The sequence below is a fragment of the Notolabrus celidotus genome, chromosome 2, assembly GCF_009762535.1.
Source record: "Notolabrus celidotus isolate fNotCel1 chromosome 2, fNotCel1.pri, whole genome shotgun sequence".
NCBI classification, from domain to species: domain Eukaryota; kingdom Metazoa; phylum Chordata; class Actinopteri; order Labriformes; family Labridae; genus Notolabrus; species Notolabrus celidotus.
This window is the reverse complement of record NC_048273.1, coordinates 91325-107688: the sequence shown is the minus strand read 5'-3', so window position 1 is coordinate 107688 and position 16364 is coordinate 91325. Positions and strand designations below refer to the sequence as shown.

Genomic DNA, 16364 nt, shown 5'->3' with positions numbered 1-16364 from the left:
TTCACTGTAATACCTCTGATAGATATAAACAGTAACAGAGCTCTGTCTCTGTGTTTACATGTTTAACACACACCTGCACATGAAGAGAATCAGCTCTCTGTTTATTCTGTCCTAAAGCATCGCGGATCGATTCACCGGTAAAATGCCTCATTATTAAATGATTTATTACTTTAAGGGAAAATAGAAACCATGCAACTCTTTTCAAACCCTGTGCTCATTAATGATCAGCCTCGTATGAAACTTTATTAACCTGACAGGAAATATAACAAGTGTTTTTACTAACAGACAAACTTTACTGTCAGACTTCTCTTCATGAAGAAAACGAGAACAAACAGGGAAACTAACAGGAGGAATAACTGATCATTGATATATATTCTATCTATGATATTAGACTCTATTACTCTATTTCATTAGACAGAGAATCTGACAAAAACAATCAGATATAACATCCATCCTCTGTTATATTCAATTTAGGATTTTGCGATCAGTATTTTGTTTTTAAAATTCACATCAAACACTTTTCAATCTCAGCTCATCAAATACAGACTGTTTAGAAACCGACTGATGTTTATGATCTGTTTCAGGGCACCCTTAGTGACTGTTTTAAGGTCTGTCTTTTCTCTCTTATTAAACTCAGCTGATGTTAAGTTTCGGTTAAGTCCGAGCCGCTGCAGCGTCCAATCGGTGAGTGATATTCGATAAGGGGGCGTGTCTGTCAGAGAAAAGACTTCCGCAAAGTCTGCTCTCGTGTTTCCTCGATTATCCCTCCTCCGATCAGTCTCCTCGCTCCTCGCTCCTCTCTCCTCCAGCAGCGTTTAGAGCTTTGGGACGCAAGTTAAAATGGCGCGTCAGTAAGTACTTCCGGTTCGGCCGAGGAGCGAGGAGCGAGGAGACTGCAGTTTAGAGCTTTGAGATGCACCCCAGGTGACCCGAAACCTAACCCCTAACCCTAACCCATGTAAGGATGGGTTGCTGATAGAGGGCTGATTCCAAGTAAACATGGAAGCTTGGAGATTGCTTGATCAAAGACAGGTGGCTGCATCACTCTAGATACATGTAAGGATGAGTTATCAAGCCAGAAAGTAATTCCAAATTCTCATCTATGGCCATGCCGATAGATGAGAATCTGGAAATCTTTCAAAGGTTCATATTTCAAAGACAGAGGGAGATCAAGGTCTGATTCCGAGTACAAATGGAAGCTTGTAGATTGCTGGATCAAAGACAGGTGGCTGCATCACCCTAGGTGACCCTAATCCTAACCCCTAACCCTAACCCCTAACCCTAAACCCTATTCCTAACCCCCCCCCAAATGGAAGCTCAAAGACAGGTGGCTGCATCACTTCCAAATTCTTTTGTTTCATGTGTCATATGGGCAGCATGGTCAATGCTGGGATCCTGATGTTTTTTTGGGATCCTGATGTTTTTTTGGGCTTAACATTTAATTTTGTCTGATTGGCACCATTTTCACAGGGCTGACTCCTTAGGGAGAGGGGATGCTAGGGGGCACTATGAGGTATTAATGAATATTTACATGCTAATGTGTTCATGGCGGGACCATGTCCAGCCGAGTTACAGAAATTTATTGTTTCACAGTTAATAGTCAACATTCATTGGAAGTGGTGTGCCTGAATTACATGAATGTAATTCTTTTTTTAAAATTAAAAACAGTGATAGAGAGTGTGGGTGTGGGGTATCTAATCATTTCCTAGTCATTAAGTTTTAGTATAAAAAAAATCAACTTCCAGATATTATATTGCCGTATATAGATTAAAAGTTGGACTTCCTGTGTCACAGGAAAAACACATAAATCCCAAGTTTAAATTTACTCCAAAATGTACTTCCACATTTTAATATATTGTATACTGCATGCATGTAGATTAAAACTTGGACTTCCTGTGTCACAGTTCAACAGGAAGAAGGAAGTGACCTAGCAGCTTGGACCACATGCCGAGTAAGTGTTTGCTCTGTAATTTGATTTTTCTTTTATAAAACATGTTGAAACTTGCCTCGTTTTGCCATATTTCACTGTCTAACATCACAATGTCATGTTTATCAGAGTTTTTATGCACTTTTGAACTGAAAAAAAAATCACTTTTTACTGCATTTTGCACTCCGACGGCCCGCGCCGACGGCCCGCGCCGACTTTCGGAGGCTGTTGTGGGCTGAGTTTTAGAGATATAGTGAAGATACCGATATCCCATGAAACTAGAAGAACTAATGAATCCATTAATACCACCCATGCCATGATAGCTTGTCAGGAAGTGGGTTAAATAACGCTCCAAAGTTAGCATGTGAAGACATTATGATATAGATGTAAATGTGGAAAATTTCCAAATTTCAATTTATGTCTAAGTTGATGAGCCTTGCACAGTGCATAATTTCATGGTCCCCCTGTTTACAGTCTTCATTGGACTTTATTTACTCCCTTTTTCTTTCTCTACGACAAGTTAATTCATTGTTTCTATGAGCCACTTGTTTTTAGTTTTTTTCTCCCTCATCCATTTTCAATGCATGCATGTAGATTAAAACTTGGACTTCCTTTGTCAACAGGAAGAAGAAAGTGCCTTATCAGCTTGGACCACATGGTGAGTAAACATTTGCTCTGTAATTTATTGATTTTTCTTTTATGAAACATATTGAAACTTGTTTGGTTTTGCCATATTTCACTGTCTAACATCACAATGTCATGTTTATCAGAATTTTTATGCACTTATGAATTTAAAAAAAAATCACTTTTTACTGCATTTTGCACTCCGACGGCCCGTGCCGACTTTCAGAGGCTGCTATGGGCTGAGTTTTAGAGATACAGTGAAGATGCCGATATCCTATGAAACTAGAAGAACTATAAAACATGTTGAAACTTGTTTGGCAGTGTTAGTGAAGACCTTATAATAAAGATATAAATGTGGAATATTTCCAAATTTATGGATATTGAACATGAACTCTGTACCCAAAGGTAATAGAGACATGGGAAGTGGTGCGCCTGAAAAGTCTCGATTAAATGAATGCAAATGTGCCCTCAGTGTCCTCCTTCCTCATGTACTCCAGGTGATGGGAGGGTAAATCTTCCTTCCATATTTACATCTACTTGACTTTGGGGCCCCTTTTGGTGTCCTTCCTGTGGGGTTTGTGGAACCAAAATTGAAACCTTTTATCAGTGGGAAGCCAGGTTTCAGCCAAAAGAGGTTCCAAGTCTTGTATGGCTGTTAGCTAGCTACATAATACATACAAACATTTTAAAGCTGATTTATCGTTGTGTGTTGTATGTTTCTGCCTTTTCCACTCAGTCTGGAATTTGAGGTCATCAGGAACCCAACAAATTCCAGAAGTGACGTCAAGACTCCATTTATGTAAGCAGCTGGGCTTCCAAGCAATCCACAGCAAGCAACCAGCTTGTTTTAAACGGTCTATATGATACAGTTACAAACTTTTCATTGGCAATGGACGGATGGACCAGAATGAGTGTTATGGAGCTGTGTGAGACTGATGACCTGGCCACCAGTTTGGTGCTGGACCCTCTGCTAGGCTTCAGCACCCATAAAATGAATATCACTCCTCCACCAGAGATCCAGCATTTGGGAAGTATCAAAGAAACCCTGCTGTGCTTTCAGCATATGCATGACTTTAGCACAACATTCAAGGCACTTACAGTGGGCAAACTGGCTGGTGACTACTTTAATTCTCTGGGAAGCCATCGTCAGGAGCTGCTGAGGCAACATGCCAATCGCTACCTCAGTGCCTTCCTGTTGGACAGTGGTGTCAAGATAGAGTCCTGTTACAGATACTCTTCAGAGACCAATGGAGCAAAGGTAACCTCAACAAAGTACTGGTTTGCAGGACAGCGTGTGGAGGTCCTGCTGGGCTGCACAGCAGATTTCGGTCCCGCTGACAGCAATGTGCTGAGGGCAGGAGTCAATGACTTCAGCGTGATGTATTCCTCACGCAAACACTGCGATCAGCTCTTCCTCGGGCCTGCAGCTTTTATTAATCACGACTGCAAACCAAACTCCAAGTTCCTTGCTGGTAAGAAGAATATCGCTTATGTTGAAGTGATTCAACCCATCTCACCTGGGGAGGAGTTCACGTGCTACTATGGTGCCAACTTTTTTGGGGAGGGAAACGAAATGTGTGAATGCTGCACGTGTGAGAGGAATGGAGAGGGTCACTTCAAACAAAGAAGGAAGCAGCCTCATTCTGAAGAAACAAGGGTCCTTGTGGGCCCAAAATACCAACTGAGGGAGGGATATATTTGTCATAACAGAGAGGAGAGTAGCGCTGGCCTCAATGACAGGGTGGTTAAAGAGGTGGAAAGACAGACAGTACACAAGAGGTCCTCTTCGAGACCAAGAAGTTCGGCTCACACCATGCTCACACATCGAACAAAACCGAGTAACATGGCCAAAACAGAACCTGTGTGTCACCCTGTTGAAATGGACAAAACCTGCAACACAGTAACAAATGACAAGACTGAGAAAGCAGTTACACAAATTCTAAGCAACAAGTGCGACAGCACTGAATCCTACGTCATGGACACAGCCCAAAAGCCAGCTGCTGAGACAGTGGAGGACAAGCCCATGAGAGCTTCATCCCTGTTAGAAGATTGTCAGAGTTTCACACATCGATCAAAGAAAGCTGGAGATAATGTAATGATATCACCACAAAGTGAGGAAGCAAAGAAGACCTCTGAAGACAGGAAAGAAAATGAGGTTGTAAGAAGAAGGAACAAGCAGAATCCTAGAGCAGCTCTGACAGCACAGTCAGAAAGAAGAGTGTCCAGAGCCCAGAGGAAGCAGCAAGGAAGTACAGAGATATGCACAGCTGAAGGTAATGGAGGAATGGGGGAAATGTTTTTCAAAGCTATTGACAAAGTAAAGGTATGAAGGCAAAAAAAGTGAACCCGTTGGACTAGCACTGTGTTGTAAAGAAAGTCAAAGATGCATGGAAGAGGAAGCTGTGAAATTATCAGAGCAGATGGCAAAGCAGGTTAATAAACAATCAGCAAGTAAGCATGAGGAAGATATTTTCATAAAGCAGGCTAAGTGTTGCTGCTCTGTACTGCTGCTCGCCCTGACTAAAAGATATGCAATAACATTAAGTGTGCTAGCTTTACTTAACTTCTTGTGAGTCATTTTAGCCGTGCAACAGAAAAAGTTTTTATTGTTTGAATATGCTCAGTTTTACAATTTTTTACATTAACATTGTGACCATTTGTCCTTCTTAAAACCCTCTAAATGCACAGGTATCAGTGTTCTGAATGACATATTTGCCAAGATGGTAAGTAGAAATCAATAGAGAGTGTACTTCATGTTACTTTGCTGAGGAGACAGTGTCTTAATTTGGTATATTATTTTGAATTATCCACAGAATAAAAAAGTATGCGGAATGTGTTTTGCTAGCTACAGCAACTTAAAGCAACACCTTACAGTGTCCCACACCATTCCCAATAAAAAGGAGTTTCAGCTTCTTGTAAAATATGGGAATGCACGGTAAGATGAAGAATTTTTTTTGTCATATTCATGAATAGATACCCTATTATGTTATTAGCATGGATTTCGTGGACTCATTTATTTTTAATTTCCTACCATAGAACTAGAGACAAATTGGACTGTCAAATATGTGGGAAGAAAGAGCTCATCCGCCTTGATAAGCATTTACAAGTTACACATAATATTTTGGCATTTGAGGTAAGTATATTCAATTGGTTTCAATTTGACAAAAGAAACGTATGCAAGATCCATTGTAAATCTGATGTTTTATCCATCTTAGGTTGGTTTAATGTTAGAAATGTTATTATGTTAATAGGAACGAGAACCAATCACAAAGCAGGCCAAGAAAGCAGCCATTGTGAAAGAGCTTGCTGAACTGCGGCAGTCCGACCCTGATGTGCCCATGGTATCGATGTTGGACCTGGGGATGACAAATGAAAATGGTACGTACAAGTTGTGTTAATATAATTCTTTATTGCCTAGTAAAAAGGGAACTTATATCATCATAAGCACCTTCTGGGGTAATGATTTTGGGGAAGGCACTTTGACAAAAATTTCAAATTCCACATTCCAAAATTCCAATTATTAAGTGGCTCTAAGTTCATTTCTACACATGATAGAGACATGGGGCCAACAGTTCTGCAAAGCTCTCCATCCCCTCTTTCATTTCATGCACCAATATTTGGATTTCGGGTATCCAGAGTGGACAGTGTTTGAGAGGTCATAACTCCACAGTGCATTGTAGTGGGAAGCTGAACCCCTTAGGGTTTTTTTCATCTATAGAAATGGACTTAGAGCCCCACTTCCAAAACTGCAATCCAGAATCAAAATGGCTGCCCACAGAAACAAAATGGGAGATGAGAATTTGGAAGTTCCAGATTCTCATCTATGGGCATGCTGGTAGATGAGAATTTGGATATTTTTTTAACTATGCACAAATTAAACTTGAACTTTCTACTGTGAAGTTTTTTATGGCTTTTGTGAAGCAACCAAAAATGTTATGCTATATACTGAAATTTGGAACCGTAGGAATTTAGTTTCCAATTTAGATCTGTTGCCTTTCATTATAGAGGAGGATGAGTGTCTGCTTTCTGGTGAGGAGCAGAGGCTGGAGCAAGCGGGATTTGAGTGCCAGGAGGAGGAGATGGACATATCCCCCGATGTTGCAATTGGCAGTGATAAACACTCCAATGATCGTTCTCCCACTGGAATCGATTCCAGCCCCAAATGTTCCACCGCCATGTCTGTTGGAAGTCATTTGAGATGTGATGAAAACATGTCCTCCTCCAGTGACCCTGATAAAACTACCAGTCAGCCACTTCCTTCCACTCCTGTTTCTGGGTCCCACAACTCCTCTTCCAGTCAATGCAACTGTGAGCTGTTTGCTCTCAGGTTGCAGAAGCTGGAACAGAAGGTGGATCAGTTAATGACATGGACATCCAACAGGATACCCAGCAGACCACCTCTCTCAAAATCTATGTGCCACGATCCCCAAACTGCAGAGAGGTTTTATGTCGCACTGCCAGACAAAGTGACAGGGTACGAAACAAGGAAGTTTAGCCTGAAAGCCCTGAAGAGCGCTGTTGAAAACTCTCAGGAAGGTGAAATCGTTGATGATGAGGAATCCATCCTCAATGACAAACCAGAGACCAGCTCAGACGATGAGGAACCGATCTACGATGATCGCCCAGAGTCAAGTTCTTCAATTTCATCAGAGGATTTGAGACCCAGGCATGGAAAAAGGCCTCAACAGGAAAGTGTACCGAACAAAATCCAACATCGTTATGCAGGTAAAAATGTACTCACCGTCAAAGAGTTTTGTGGAGATTGCACTCCCTGTCGACCATGCTCCAGGGCATGTGCCAGCACCCCCTCTCGAGCAAGATCCAGGGCATGTGCCAGCACCCCCTCACGAGCAGCCTCAAGGGCAAGTGCCTGCACCCCCTCTCGGCCAGGCTCCAGGGCAAGTGCCCGCGCCCCGTCTCGGCCAGGCTCCAGGGCAAGTGCCCGCGCCCCGTCGACCAGGCTCCAGGGCATATGCCAATACGCCCTCTAGAGCAGGATCCAGGGCATGTGCCAGCACCCCCCTCACGAGCAGGCTCAAGGGCAAGTGCCTGCGCCCCCTGCTCTACCAGGCTCCATGGCATGTGACCTCTGCCCGTAAGACCCACTGGATGGACAATAATGAAGAGTATGCTGGCGGTCTTATTTAACAATTAAGATTATTATTTTATATTTGTCTTACTGTTCTTTGATTTTGAATTTATTATTATTTGTTTGTTGTTTATTATATTATTTGATTTCCATACATTAATGTTATAACTATATATTTTTTGGTTTTACATAATTTTATTTTCTAAATTTAAAAAAGAGTTAAGACATGAAAAAATCCCAGCACTTCAAGTGTAAATTTATAAATAATGTTCAAAGAAATACATGTTCTTAAAAGCAATTTACATGTTTGTGTCTGCCTCCTGCTTTGAGTTTTGAAAAAAATCAAAGACATGTAGAAAACATTTTGGAAAACTTTCAAGACCATTGAATAGCTACATAGAATGCATAGAGCACTTCCTGCCAAACATGCTCCCAGGAAAGGATTGCTGCATCAAAGACAGGTGCTTGCATCACTTTAGGTACATGTAAGGATGAGTTATCAAGCCGGAAAGTAATTCCAAATTCTCATCTATGGCCATGCCGATAGATGAAAATCTGGAATTCTTTCAAAGGTTCATATTTCAACGACAGAGGGAGATAGAGGTCTGTTTCCAACTACAAATGGAAGCTTATAGGTTGCTGAATCAAAGACACGTGGCTGCATCACCCTAGGTGACCCGAATCCTAACCCCTAACCCTACCCCTAACCACCCAAATAGACCCTTGTAGATTGCTGGATCAAAGACACGTGGCTGGATCACCCTAGGTGACCCGAATCCTAACCCCTAACTGTAAACCCTACCCCTAACCCACCAAATAGAGGATTAGGGCTAACCCTAACCCCTAACCCTAGCCCATGGCAGTAAGAGTTGCTGATAGAGGGCTGATTCCAAGTACACATAGAAGCTTGTAGATTGCTTCATCAAAGACAGGTGGCTGCATCACCCTAGGTGGCCAAATGTAGTCCGAGGGCCACAAGCAAGGCATCGATGGAAAGGGCACGCTGAGCTGAGCCGCGACGTCTTTGAACCAAAGCTGTGACCCCTTCCTGTCTGGAGCTAGGGGGCGCCAAAGTCTGACATTTCTCACTACTTTAGGTGCTGTATCTCTTTAACAGAAGCAGTGAGGAATGAGGGACAAACACAGTTAGGAAGCTCTCGGAGAGCTCTATCACATATGTCAAAATCAGACCCGTAGCTCGAAATTTCACCACATCTGGTGAAATTCCCTAACTGTCACGGACAGGTCAAACTGTGATGCTTTGAGATACAGGGCTGAGCTTACACATTATACATCATGACTATAGGTGCAATGTGTGGTGTGATTTTCAGACAGGTGCTACCTTCCTAGGTGTCAAAGGTTACTGGAAAAGTGGTTAAAAGTCGCGTTTTTCAGTGTTTTTCAAGGAAATTTCAGAAATGCTTTGAGCTAGGAGTCTGAGCTGGCTGTATGTTCATCATGAGTGCATGTAAAAGGTTTGGGGTGATTTTGGGGACTCTAGTGAAAATGAGGGCCGCGTGGCACACGAAAAGGTGTGTTTTCCACACTTGGCTGAAAAAGGCGAGGAGGCCTGAAGTCACCTTTTCTTTAATAAATCCTACCTGCTTGAAGGTACAGGGCTGAGCTTACACAGTACTCATCATGACTATAGGTGCAATGTTTGGTGTGGTTTTCAGACAGGTGCTACCTTGCCAAGTGTCAAAGGTCACTGAAAAGGTGGTTAAAGGTCGCGTTTTTCAGTGTTTTTCAAGGAAACTTCAGAAATGCTTTGAACTAGAAGGCTGACCTGGCTTTATGTTCATTGTGACTGCATGTACAAGGTGTGTGGTGATTTTGGGGCTGCTGGTCACAATGAGGGCCTGGTGGCACACGAAAAGGTGTGTTTTCCACACTTGGCTGAAAAAGGCGAGGAGGCCTGAAGTCCCCTTTTCTTGAATAAATCCTACATGCTTTGAGATACAGGGCTGAGCTTACACAGTATTCATCATGACTATAGGTGCAATGTGTGGTGTGCTTTTCAGACAGGTGCTACCTTCCTAGGTGTCAAAGGTCACTGAAAAAGTGGTTAAAAGTCGCCTTTTTGAGTTTCTTTCAAGGAAATTTCAGAAATGCTTTGAGCTAGGAGTCTGAGCTGGCTGTATGTTCATCATGAGTGCATGTACAAGGTGTGTGGTGATTTTGGGGCTGCTGGTGACAACGAGGGCCTCGTGGCACACGAAAAGGTGTGTTTTCCACACTTGGCTGAAAAAGGTGAGGAGGCCTGAAGTCCCCTTTTCTTGAATAAATCCTACATGCTTTGAGATACAGGGCTGAGCTTATACAGTATTCATCATGACCATAGGTACAATGTGTGTTGTTAATTTAAGACAGGTGCTACCTTCCCAAGTGTCAAAGGTCACTGAAAAGGTGGTTAAAGGTCGCGTTTTTCAGTGTTTTTCAAGGAAATTTCAGAAATGCTTTGAACTAGAAGGCTGAACTGTGAGTATGTTCATCGTGGCTTGGTGTGTGACTGGTGTGCACTTTCCCCAGACCCCACGGACCCCACGGACCCCCACCAGTGGATGGGCTACTTTGTCACCATGGAAAGTAACCCAAAATGAAGACATACACCATCCAAAACACTTCCTGTTTAAATATTGACATGACATCTTTCAAAGGTTCATATTTCAACGACAGAGGGAGATAGAGGGTTGATTCCAAGTACAAAAGGAAGCCTGTAGATTGCTAGATCATATACAGGTAATTACATCACTCTAGGTACATGTAAGGATGAGTTATCAAGCCGGAAAGTAATTCCAGATTCTCATCTATGGCCATGCCGATAGATGAAAATCTGGAAATCTTTCAAAGGTTCATATTTCAACGACAGAGGGGGATAGAGGGTTGATTCCAAGTACAAATGGAAGCTTGTGGATTGCTGGATCAAATACAGGTGGCTGCATCACTCTAGGTACATGTAAGGATGAGTTATCAAGCCGGAAAGTAATTCCAAATTCTCATCTATGGCCATGCCGATAGATGAAAATCTGGAATTCTTTCAAAGGTTCATATTTCAACGACAGAGGGAGATAGAGGTCTGTTTCCAACTACAAATGGAAGCTTATAGGTTGCTGAATCAAAGACACGTGGCTGCATCACCCTAGGTGACCCGAATCCTAACCCCTAACCCTACCCCTAACCACCCAAATAGACCCTTGTAGATTGCTGGATCAAAGACACGTGGCTGGATCACCCTAGGTGACCCGAATCCTAACCCCTAACTGTAAACCCTACCCCTAACCCACCAAATAGAGGATTAGGGCTAACCCTAACCCCTAACCCTAGCCCATGGCAGTAAGAGTTGCTGATAGAGGGCTGATTCCAAGTACACATAGAAGCTTGTAGATTGCTTCATCAAAGACAGGTGGCTGCATCACCCTAGGTGGCCAAATGTAGTCCGAGGGCCACAAGCAAGGCATCGATGGAAAGGGCACGCTGAGCTGAGCCGCGACGTCTTTGAACCAAAGCTGTGACCCCTTCTTGTCTGGAGCTAGGGGGCGCCAAAGTCTGTTTTTCAGTGTTTTTCAAGGAAATTTCAGAAATGCTTTGAGCTAGGAGTCTGAGCTGGCTGTATGTTCATCATGAGTGCATGTAAAAGGTTTGGGGTGATTTTGGGGTCTCTAGTGAAAATGAGGGCCGCGTGGCACACGAAAAGGTGTGTTTTCCACACTTGGCTGAAAAAGGCGAGGAGGCCTGAAGTCACCTTTTCTTTAATAAATCCTACCTGCTTGAAGGTACAGGGCTGAGCTTACACAGTATTCATCATGACTATAGGTGCAATGTGTGGAGATAGAGGGTTGATTCCAAGTACAAAAGGAAGCCTGTAGATTGCTGGATCAAATGCAGGTGGCTGCATCACCCTAGGTGACCAGAATCCTAACCCCTAACCCTAAACCCTACCCCTAACCCCCCAAGTGGAAGCTTGTGGATTGCTGGATCAAAGACAGGTGGCTGCATCACTTCGAAATTCTTTCATTTCATGTGTCACATGGGCAGCAGGGCCAATCCTTTAATGTTAAAAATTGTGTTGAAAGATGGTCCACCTAGCCCCCCATGGGGCCCTGACAAATTTGCTTCCAAAATGGTGATCCGACGTCTAGGGGTGCATCTCAAAGCTCTAAACTGCAGTCTCCTCGCTCCTCGCTCCTCGGCCGAACCGGAAGTACTTACTGACGCGCCATTTTAACTTGCGTCCCAAAGCTCTAAACGCTGCTGGAGGAGAGAGGAGCGAGGAGCGAGGAGACTGATCGGAGGAGGGATAATCGAGGAAACACGAGAGCAGACTTTGCGGAAGTCTTTTCTCTGACAGACACGCCCCCCTTATCGAATATCACTCACCGATTGGACGCTGCAGCGGCTCGGACTTAACCGAAACTTAACATCAGCTGAGTTTAATAAGAGAGAAAAGACAGACCTTAAAACAGTCACTAAGGGTGCCCTGAAACAGATCATAAACATCCGTCGGTTTCTAAACAGTCTGTTTGTGATGAGCTGAGATTGAAAAGTGTTTGATGTGAATTTTAAAAACAAAATACTGATCGCAAAATCATAAATTCAATATAACAGAGGATGGATTATGTTATATCTGATTGTTTTTGTCAGATTCTCTGTCTAATGAAATAGAGTAATAGAGTCTAATATCATAGATAGAATATATATTAATGATCAGTTCTTTCTCCTGTTAGTTTCCCTGTTTGTTCTCGTTTTCTTCATGAAGAGAAGTCTGACAGTAAAGTTTGTCTGTTAGTAAAAACACTTGTTATATTTCCTGTCAGGTTAATAAAGTTTCATATGAGGCTGATCATTAATGAGCACAGGGTTTGAAAAGAGTTGCATGGTTTCTATTTTCCCTTAAAGTAATAAATCATTTAATAATGAGGCATTTTACCGGTGAATCGATCCGCGATGCTTTAGGACAGAATAAACAGAGAGCTGATTCTCTTCATGTGCAGGTGTGTGTTAAACATGTAAACACAGAGACAGAGCTCTGTTACTGTTTATATCTATCAGAGGTATTACAGTGAACATGTGTGCAGACACAAACAGCTGTTAAAGCCGTCATCACAAACCGACGTCGCTTCACGTGACGCTCCGGAGGAGAGGACGTCTCATTTCTCTAAATACAAATCTCCTCTCTCCTCTCTCCTCTGGTTTCATTTCCTCGCATCTCTGGTGGGCGGGACTAAGACGCGAGGAAGAGACGCGAGGAAGAGACGCGAGGATGGACGTTTAGAGCTTTGAGATGCACCCTAGATTCCATATTCCTTGAATGGGCAGCCATTTTGATTCTGTGGGCAGCCATTTTGATTCTGGATTGCAGTTTTAAAAGTGGGGCTCTAACTCCATTTCTTTACATGATAGAGACATGGGGTCATCAGTTCTGCAAATCTCTCAACTCGCTCTTTGATTTCATCACCCTAGAATTGGATTTCGGGTATCCGTAGTGGACAGTGTTTGAGGGGTCATAACTCCATAGTGTATTGTAGTGGGAAGCTGGATTTTCACCCCTGGCATCCCCTTTCCATATGGATTCAGTGCTGTGAAAATGGTGCCAATTGGACAAACTTAAATTTTCTGCACAAAATTTTTGCAACGTCGAGGTGCAATGTGTAAAGTGAAATGTCATAACTCCACAATGCATTGCAGCAATGGGCTGACGGTTCATCACTGGCATCCCCTCTCCCTAAGGATTCAGCCCTGTGAAAAACATGCCAATTGGACACAATTGAAACTTCAGCCTCCAAAAAAGATGAGGGGTTGCCCTTAGGTTTTTTTCACTGCAGATAACCAAAATCCAATTCTAGGAGTAGAAAATGAAAGAGGGGGATAAGAGCTTTGCAGATCTGTTGGCCACATGTCTCTGCCATGTAAGGAAAAGGAGTTACACCCACTTTAATATTGGAATTTTGGAATGTTGAATGTGGAAAGTGGAATTTGACATCATAAATCAACAATGCATTGCAGCAATGGGCTGACGGTTCACCACTGGCATCCCCTCTCCCTAAGGATTCAGCCCTGTGAAAAACATGCCAATTGGACACAATTGAAACTTCAGCCTCCAAAAAAAGATGAGGGGTTGCCCTTAGGTTTTTTTCACTGCAGATAACCAAAATCCAATTCTAGGAGTAGAAAATGAAAGAGGGGGATAAGAGCTTTGCAGATCTGTTGGCCACATGTCTCTGCCATGTAAGGAAAAGGAGTTACACCCACTTTAATATTGGAATTTTGGAATGTTGAATGTGGAAAGTGGAATTTGACATCATAAATCAACAATGCATTGCAGCAATGGGCTGAAAGTTCACCACTGGCATCCCCTCTCCCTAAGGATTCAGCCCTGTGAAAATGGTGCCAATTGGACACAATTGAAACTTCAGCCTCCAAAAAAAGATGAGGGGTTGGCCTCAGGTTTTTTTCACTGCAGATAACCAAAATCCAATTCTAGGAGTAGAAAATGAAAGAGGGGGATAAGAGCTTTGCAGATCTGTTGGCCACATGTCTCTGCCATGTAAGGAAAAGGAGTTACACCCACTTTAATATTGGAATTTTTGAATGTTGAATGTGGAATGTGGAATTTGACATCATAAATCAACAATGCATTGCAGCAATGGGCTGAAAGTTCACCACTGGCATCCCCTCTCCCTAAGGATTCAGCCCTGTGAAAATGGTGCCAATTGGACACAATTGAAACTTCAGCCTCCAAAAAAACATGAGGGGTTGCCCTTAGGTTTTTTTCACTGCAGATAACCAAAATCCAATTCTAGGAGTAGAAAATGAAAGAGGGGGATAAGAGCTTTGCAGAACTGTTGGCCACATGTCTCTGCCATGTAAGGAAAGGGAGTTACACTCACTTTAATATTGGAATTTTGGAATGTTGAATGTGGAAAGTGGAATTTGAAATGTCCTAACTCCACAATGCATTGCAGCAATGGGCTGAAAGTTCACCACTGGCATCCCCTCTATGTAAGGATTCAGTGCTGTGAAAATGGTAACAATCGGACAAACTTTAATTTTTAAGCACAAAAATGTTGTCGAGGGAGATTGATTGTGTAAAGTGAAAGGTCATAACTCCTCAATGCATTGCAGCAATGGGCTGAAAGTTGACCACTGGCATCCCCTCTCCCTAAGGATTCAGCCCTGTGAAAATGGTGCCAATTGGACACAATTGAAACTTCAGCCTCCAAAAAAAGATGAGGGGTTGGCCTCAGGTTTTTTTTCACTGCAGATAACCAAAATCCAATTCTAGGAGTAGAAAATGAAAGAGGGGGATAAGAGCTTTGCAGATCTGTTGGCCACATGTCTCTGCCATGTAAGGAAAAGGAGTTACACCCACTTTAATATTGGAATTTTTGAATGTTGAATGTGGAATGTGGAATTTGACATCATAAATCAACAATGCATTGCAGCAATGGGCTGAAAGTTCACCACTGGCATCCCCTCTCCCTAAGGATTCAGCCCTGTGAAAATGGTGCCAATTGGACACAATTGAAACTTCAGCCTCCAAAAAAAGATGAGGGGTTGCCCTTAGGTTTTTTTCACTGCAGATAACCAAAATCCAATTCTAGGAGTAGAAAATGAAAGAGGGGGATAAGAGCTTTGCAGATCTGTTGGCCACATGTCTCTGCCATGTAAGGAAAAGGAGTTACACCCACTTTAATATTGGAATTTTTGAATGTTGAATGTGGAATGTGGAATTTGACATCATAAATCAACAATGCATTGCAGCAATGGGCTGAAAGTTCACCACTGGCATCCCCTCTCCCTAAGGATTCAGCCCTGTGAAAATGGTGCCAATTGGACACAATTGAAACTTCAGCCTCCAAAAAAAGATGAGGGGTTGGCCTCAGGTTTTTTTCACTGCAGATAACCAAAATCCAATTCTAGGAGGAGAAAATGAAAGAGGGGGATAAGAGCTTTGCAGAACTGTTGGCCACATGTCTCTGCCATGTAAGGAAAAGGAGTTACACCCACTTTAATATTGGAATTTTGGAATATTGAATGTGGAAAGTGGAATTTGACATCATAAATCAGCAATGCATTGCAGCAATGGGCTGAAAGTTCACCACTGGCATCCCCTCTCCCTAAGGATTCAGCCCTGTGAAAATGGTGCCAATTGGACACAATTGAAACTTCAGCCTCCAAAAAAACATGAGGGGTTGCCCTTAGGTTTTTTTCACTGCAGATAACCAAAATCCAATTCTAGGAGTAGAAAATGAAAGAGGGGGATAAGAGCTTTGCAGAACTGTTGGCCACATGTCTCTGCCATGTAAGGAAAGGGAGTTACACCCACTTTAATATTGGAATTTTGGAATGTTGAATGTGGAAAGTGGAATTTGAAATATCCTAACTCCACAATGCATTGCAGCAATGGGCTGAAAGTTCACCACTGGCATCCCCTCTATGTAAGGATTCAGTGCTGTGAAAATGGTAACAATCGGACAAACTTTAATTTTTAAGCACAAAAATGTTGTCGAGGGAGATTGATTGTGTAAAGTGAAAGGTCATAACTCCTCTATGCATTGCAGCAATGGGCTGAAAGTTGACCACTGGCATCCCCTCTCCCTAAGGATTCAGCCCTGTGAAAATGGTGCCAATTGGACACAATTGAAACTTCAGCCTCCAAAAAAAGATGAGGGGTTGGCCTCAGGTTTTTTTCACTGCAGATAACCAAAATCCAATTCTAGGAGG

The 16364-nt window shown here is 42.7% G+C and overlaps 1 protein-coding gene across 1 annotated transcript; it reads left to right on the top strand.

Moving 5' to 3' along the window:
* Window positions 1–1876: 1876 nt before the first annotated feature.
* LOC117825569 lies at window positions 1877–7886 on the top strand. The gene is made up of 8 exons (XM_034701482.1): window positions 1877–1951; window positions 2551–2585; window positions 3288–4824; window positions 5240–5274; window positions 5365–5486; window positions 5588–5684; window positions 5803–5929; window positions 6557–7886. Exons 3-8 carry the CDS (start codon window positions 3441–3443, stop codon window positions 7540–7542), a joined length of 2751 nt encoding a protein of 916 aa, XP_034557373.1. The 5' UTR covers window positions 1877–1951; window positions 2551–2585; window positions 3288–3440; the 3' UTR covers window positions 7543–7886.
* Window positions 7887–16364: the final 8478 nt, after the last annotated feature.

Excerpts from the sequence above, each read along its gene's own strand:
- LOC117825569 (XM_034701482.1), top strand. The coding sequence starts at position 3,441 with ATGGACGGATGGACCAGAATGAGTGTTATGGAGCTGTGTGAGACTGAT. Across the intron at positions 5,275-5,364 it reads ATGACATATTTGCCAAGATG|AATAAAAAAGTATGCGGAAT; the intron begins GTAAGTAGAAAT and ends AATTATCCACAG. Across the intron at positions 5,487-5,587 it reads GTAAAATATGGGAATGCACG|AACTAGAGACAAATTGGACT; the intron begins GTAAGATGAAGA and ends TTCCTACCATAG.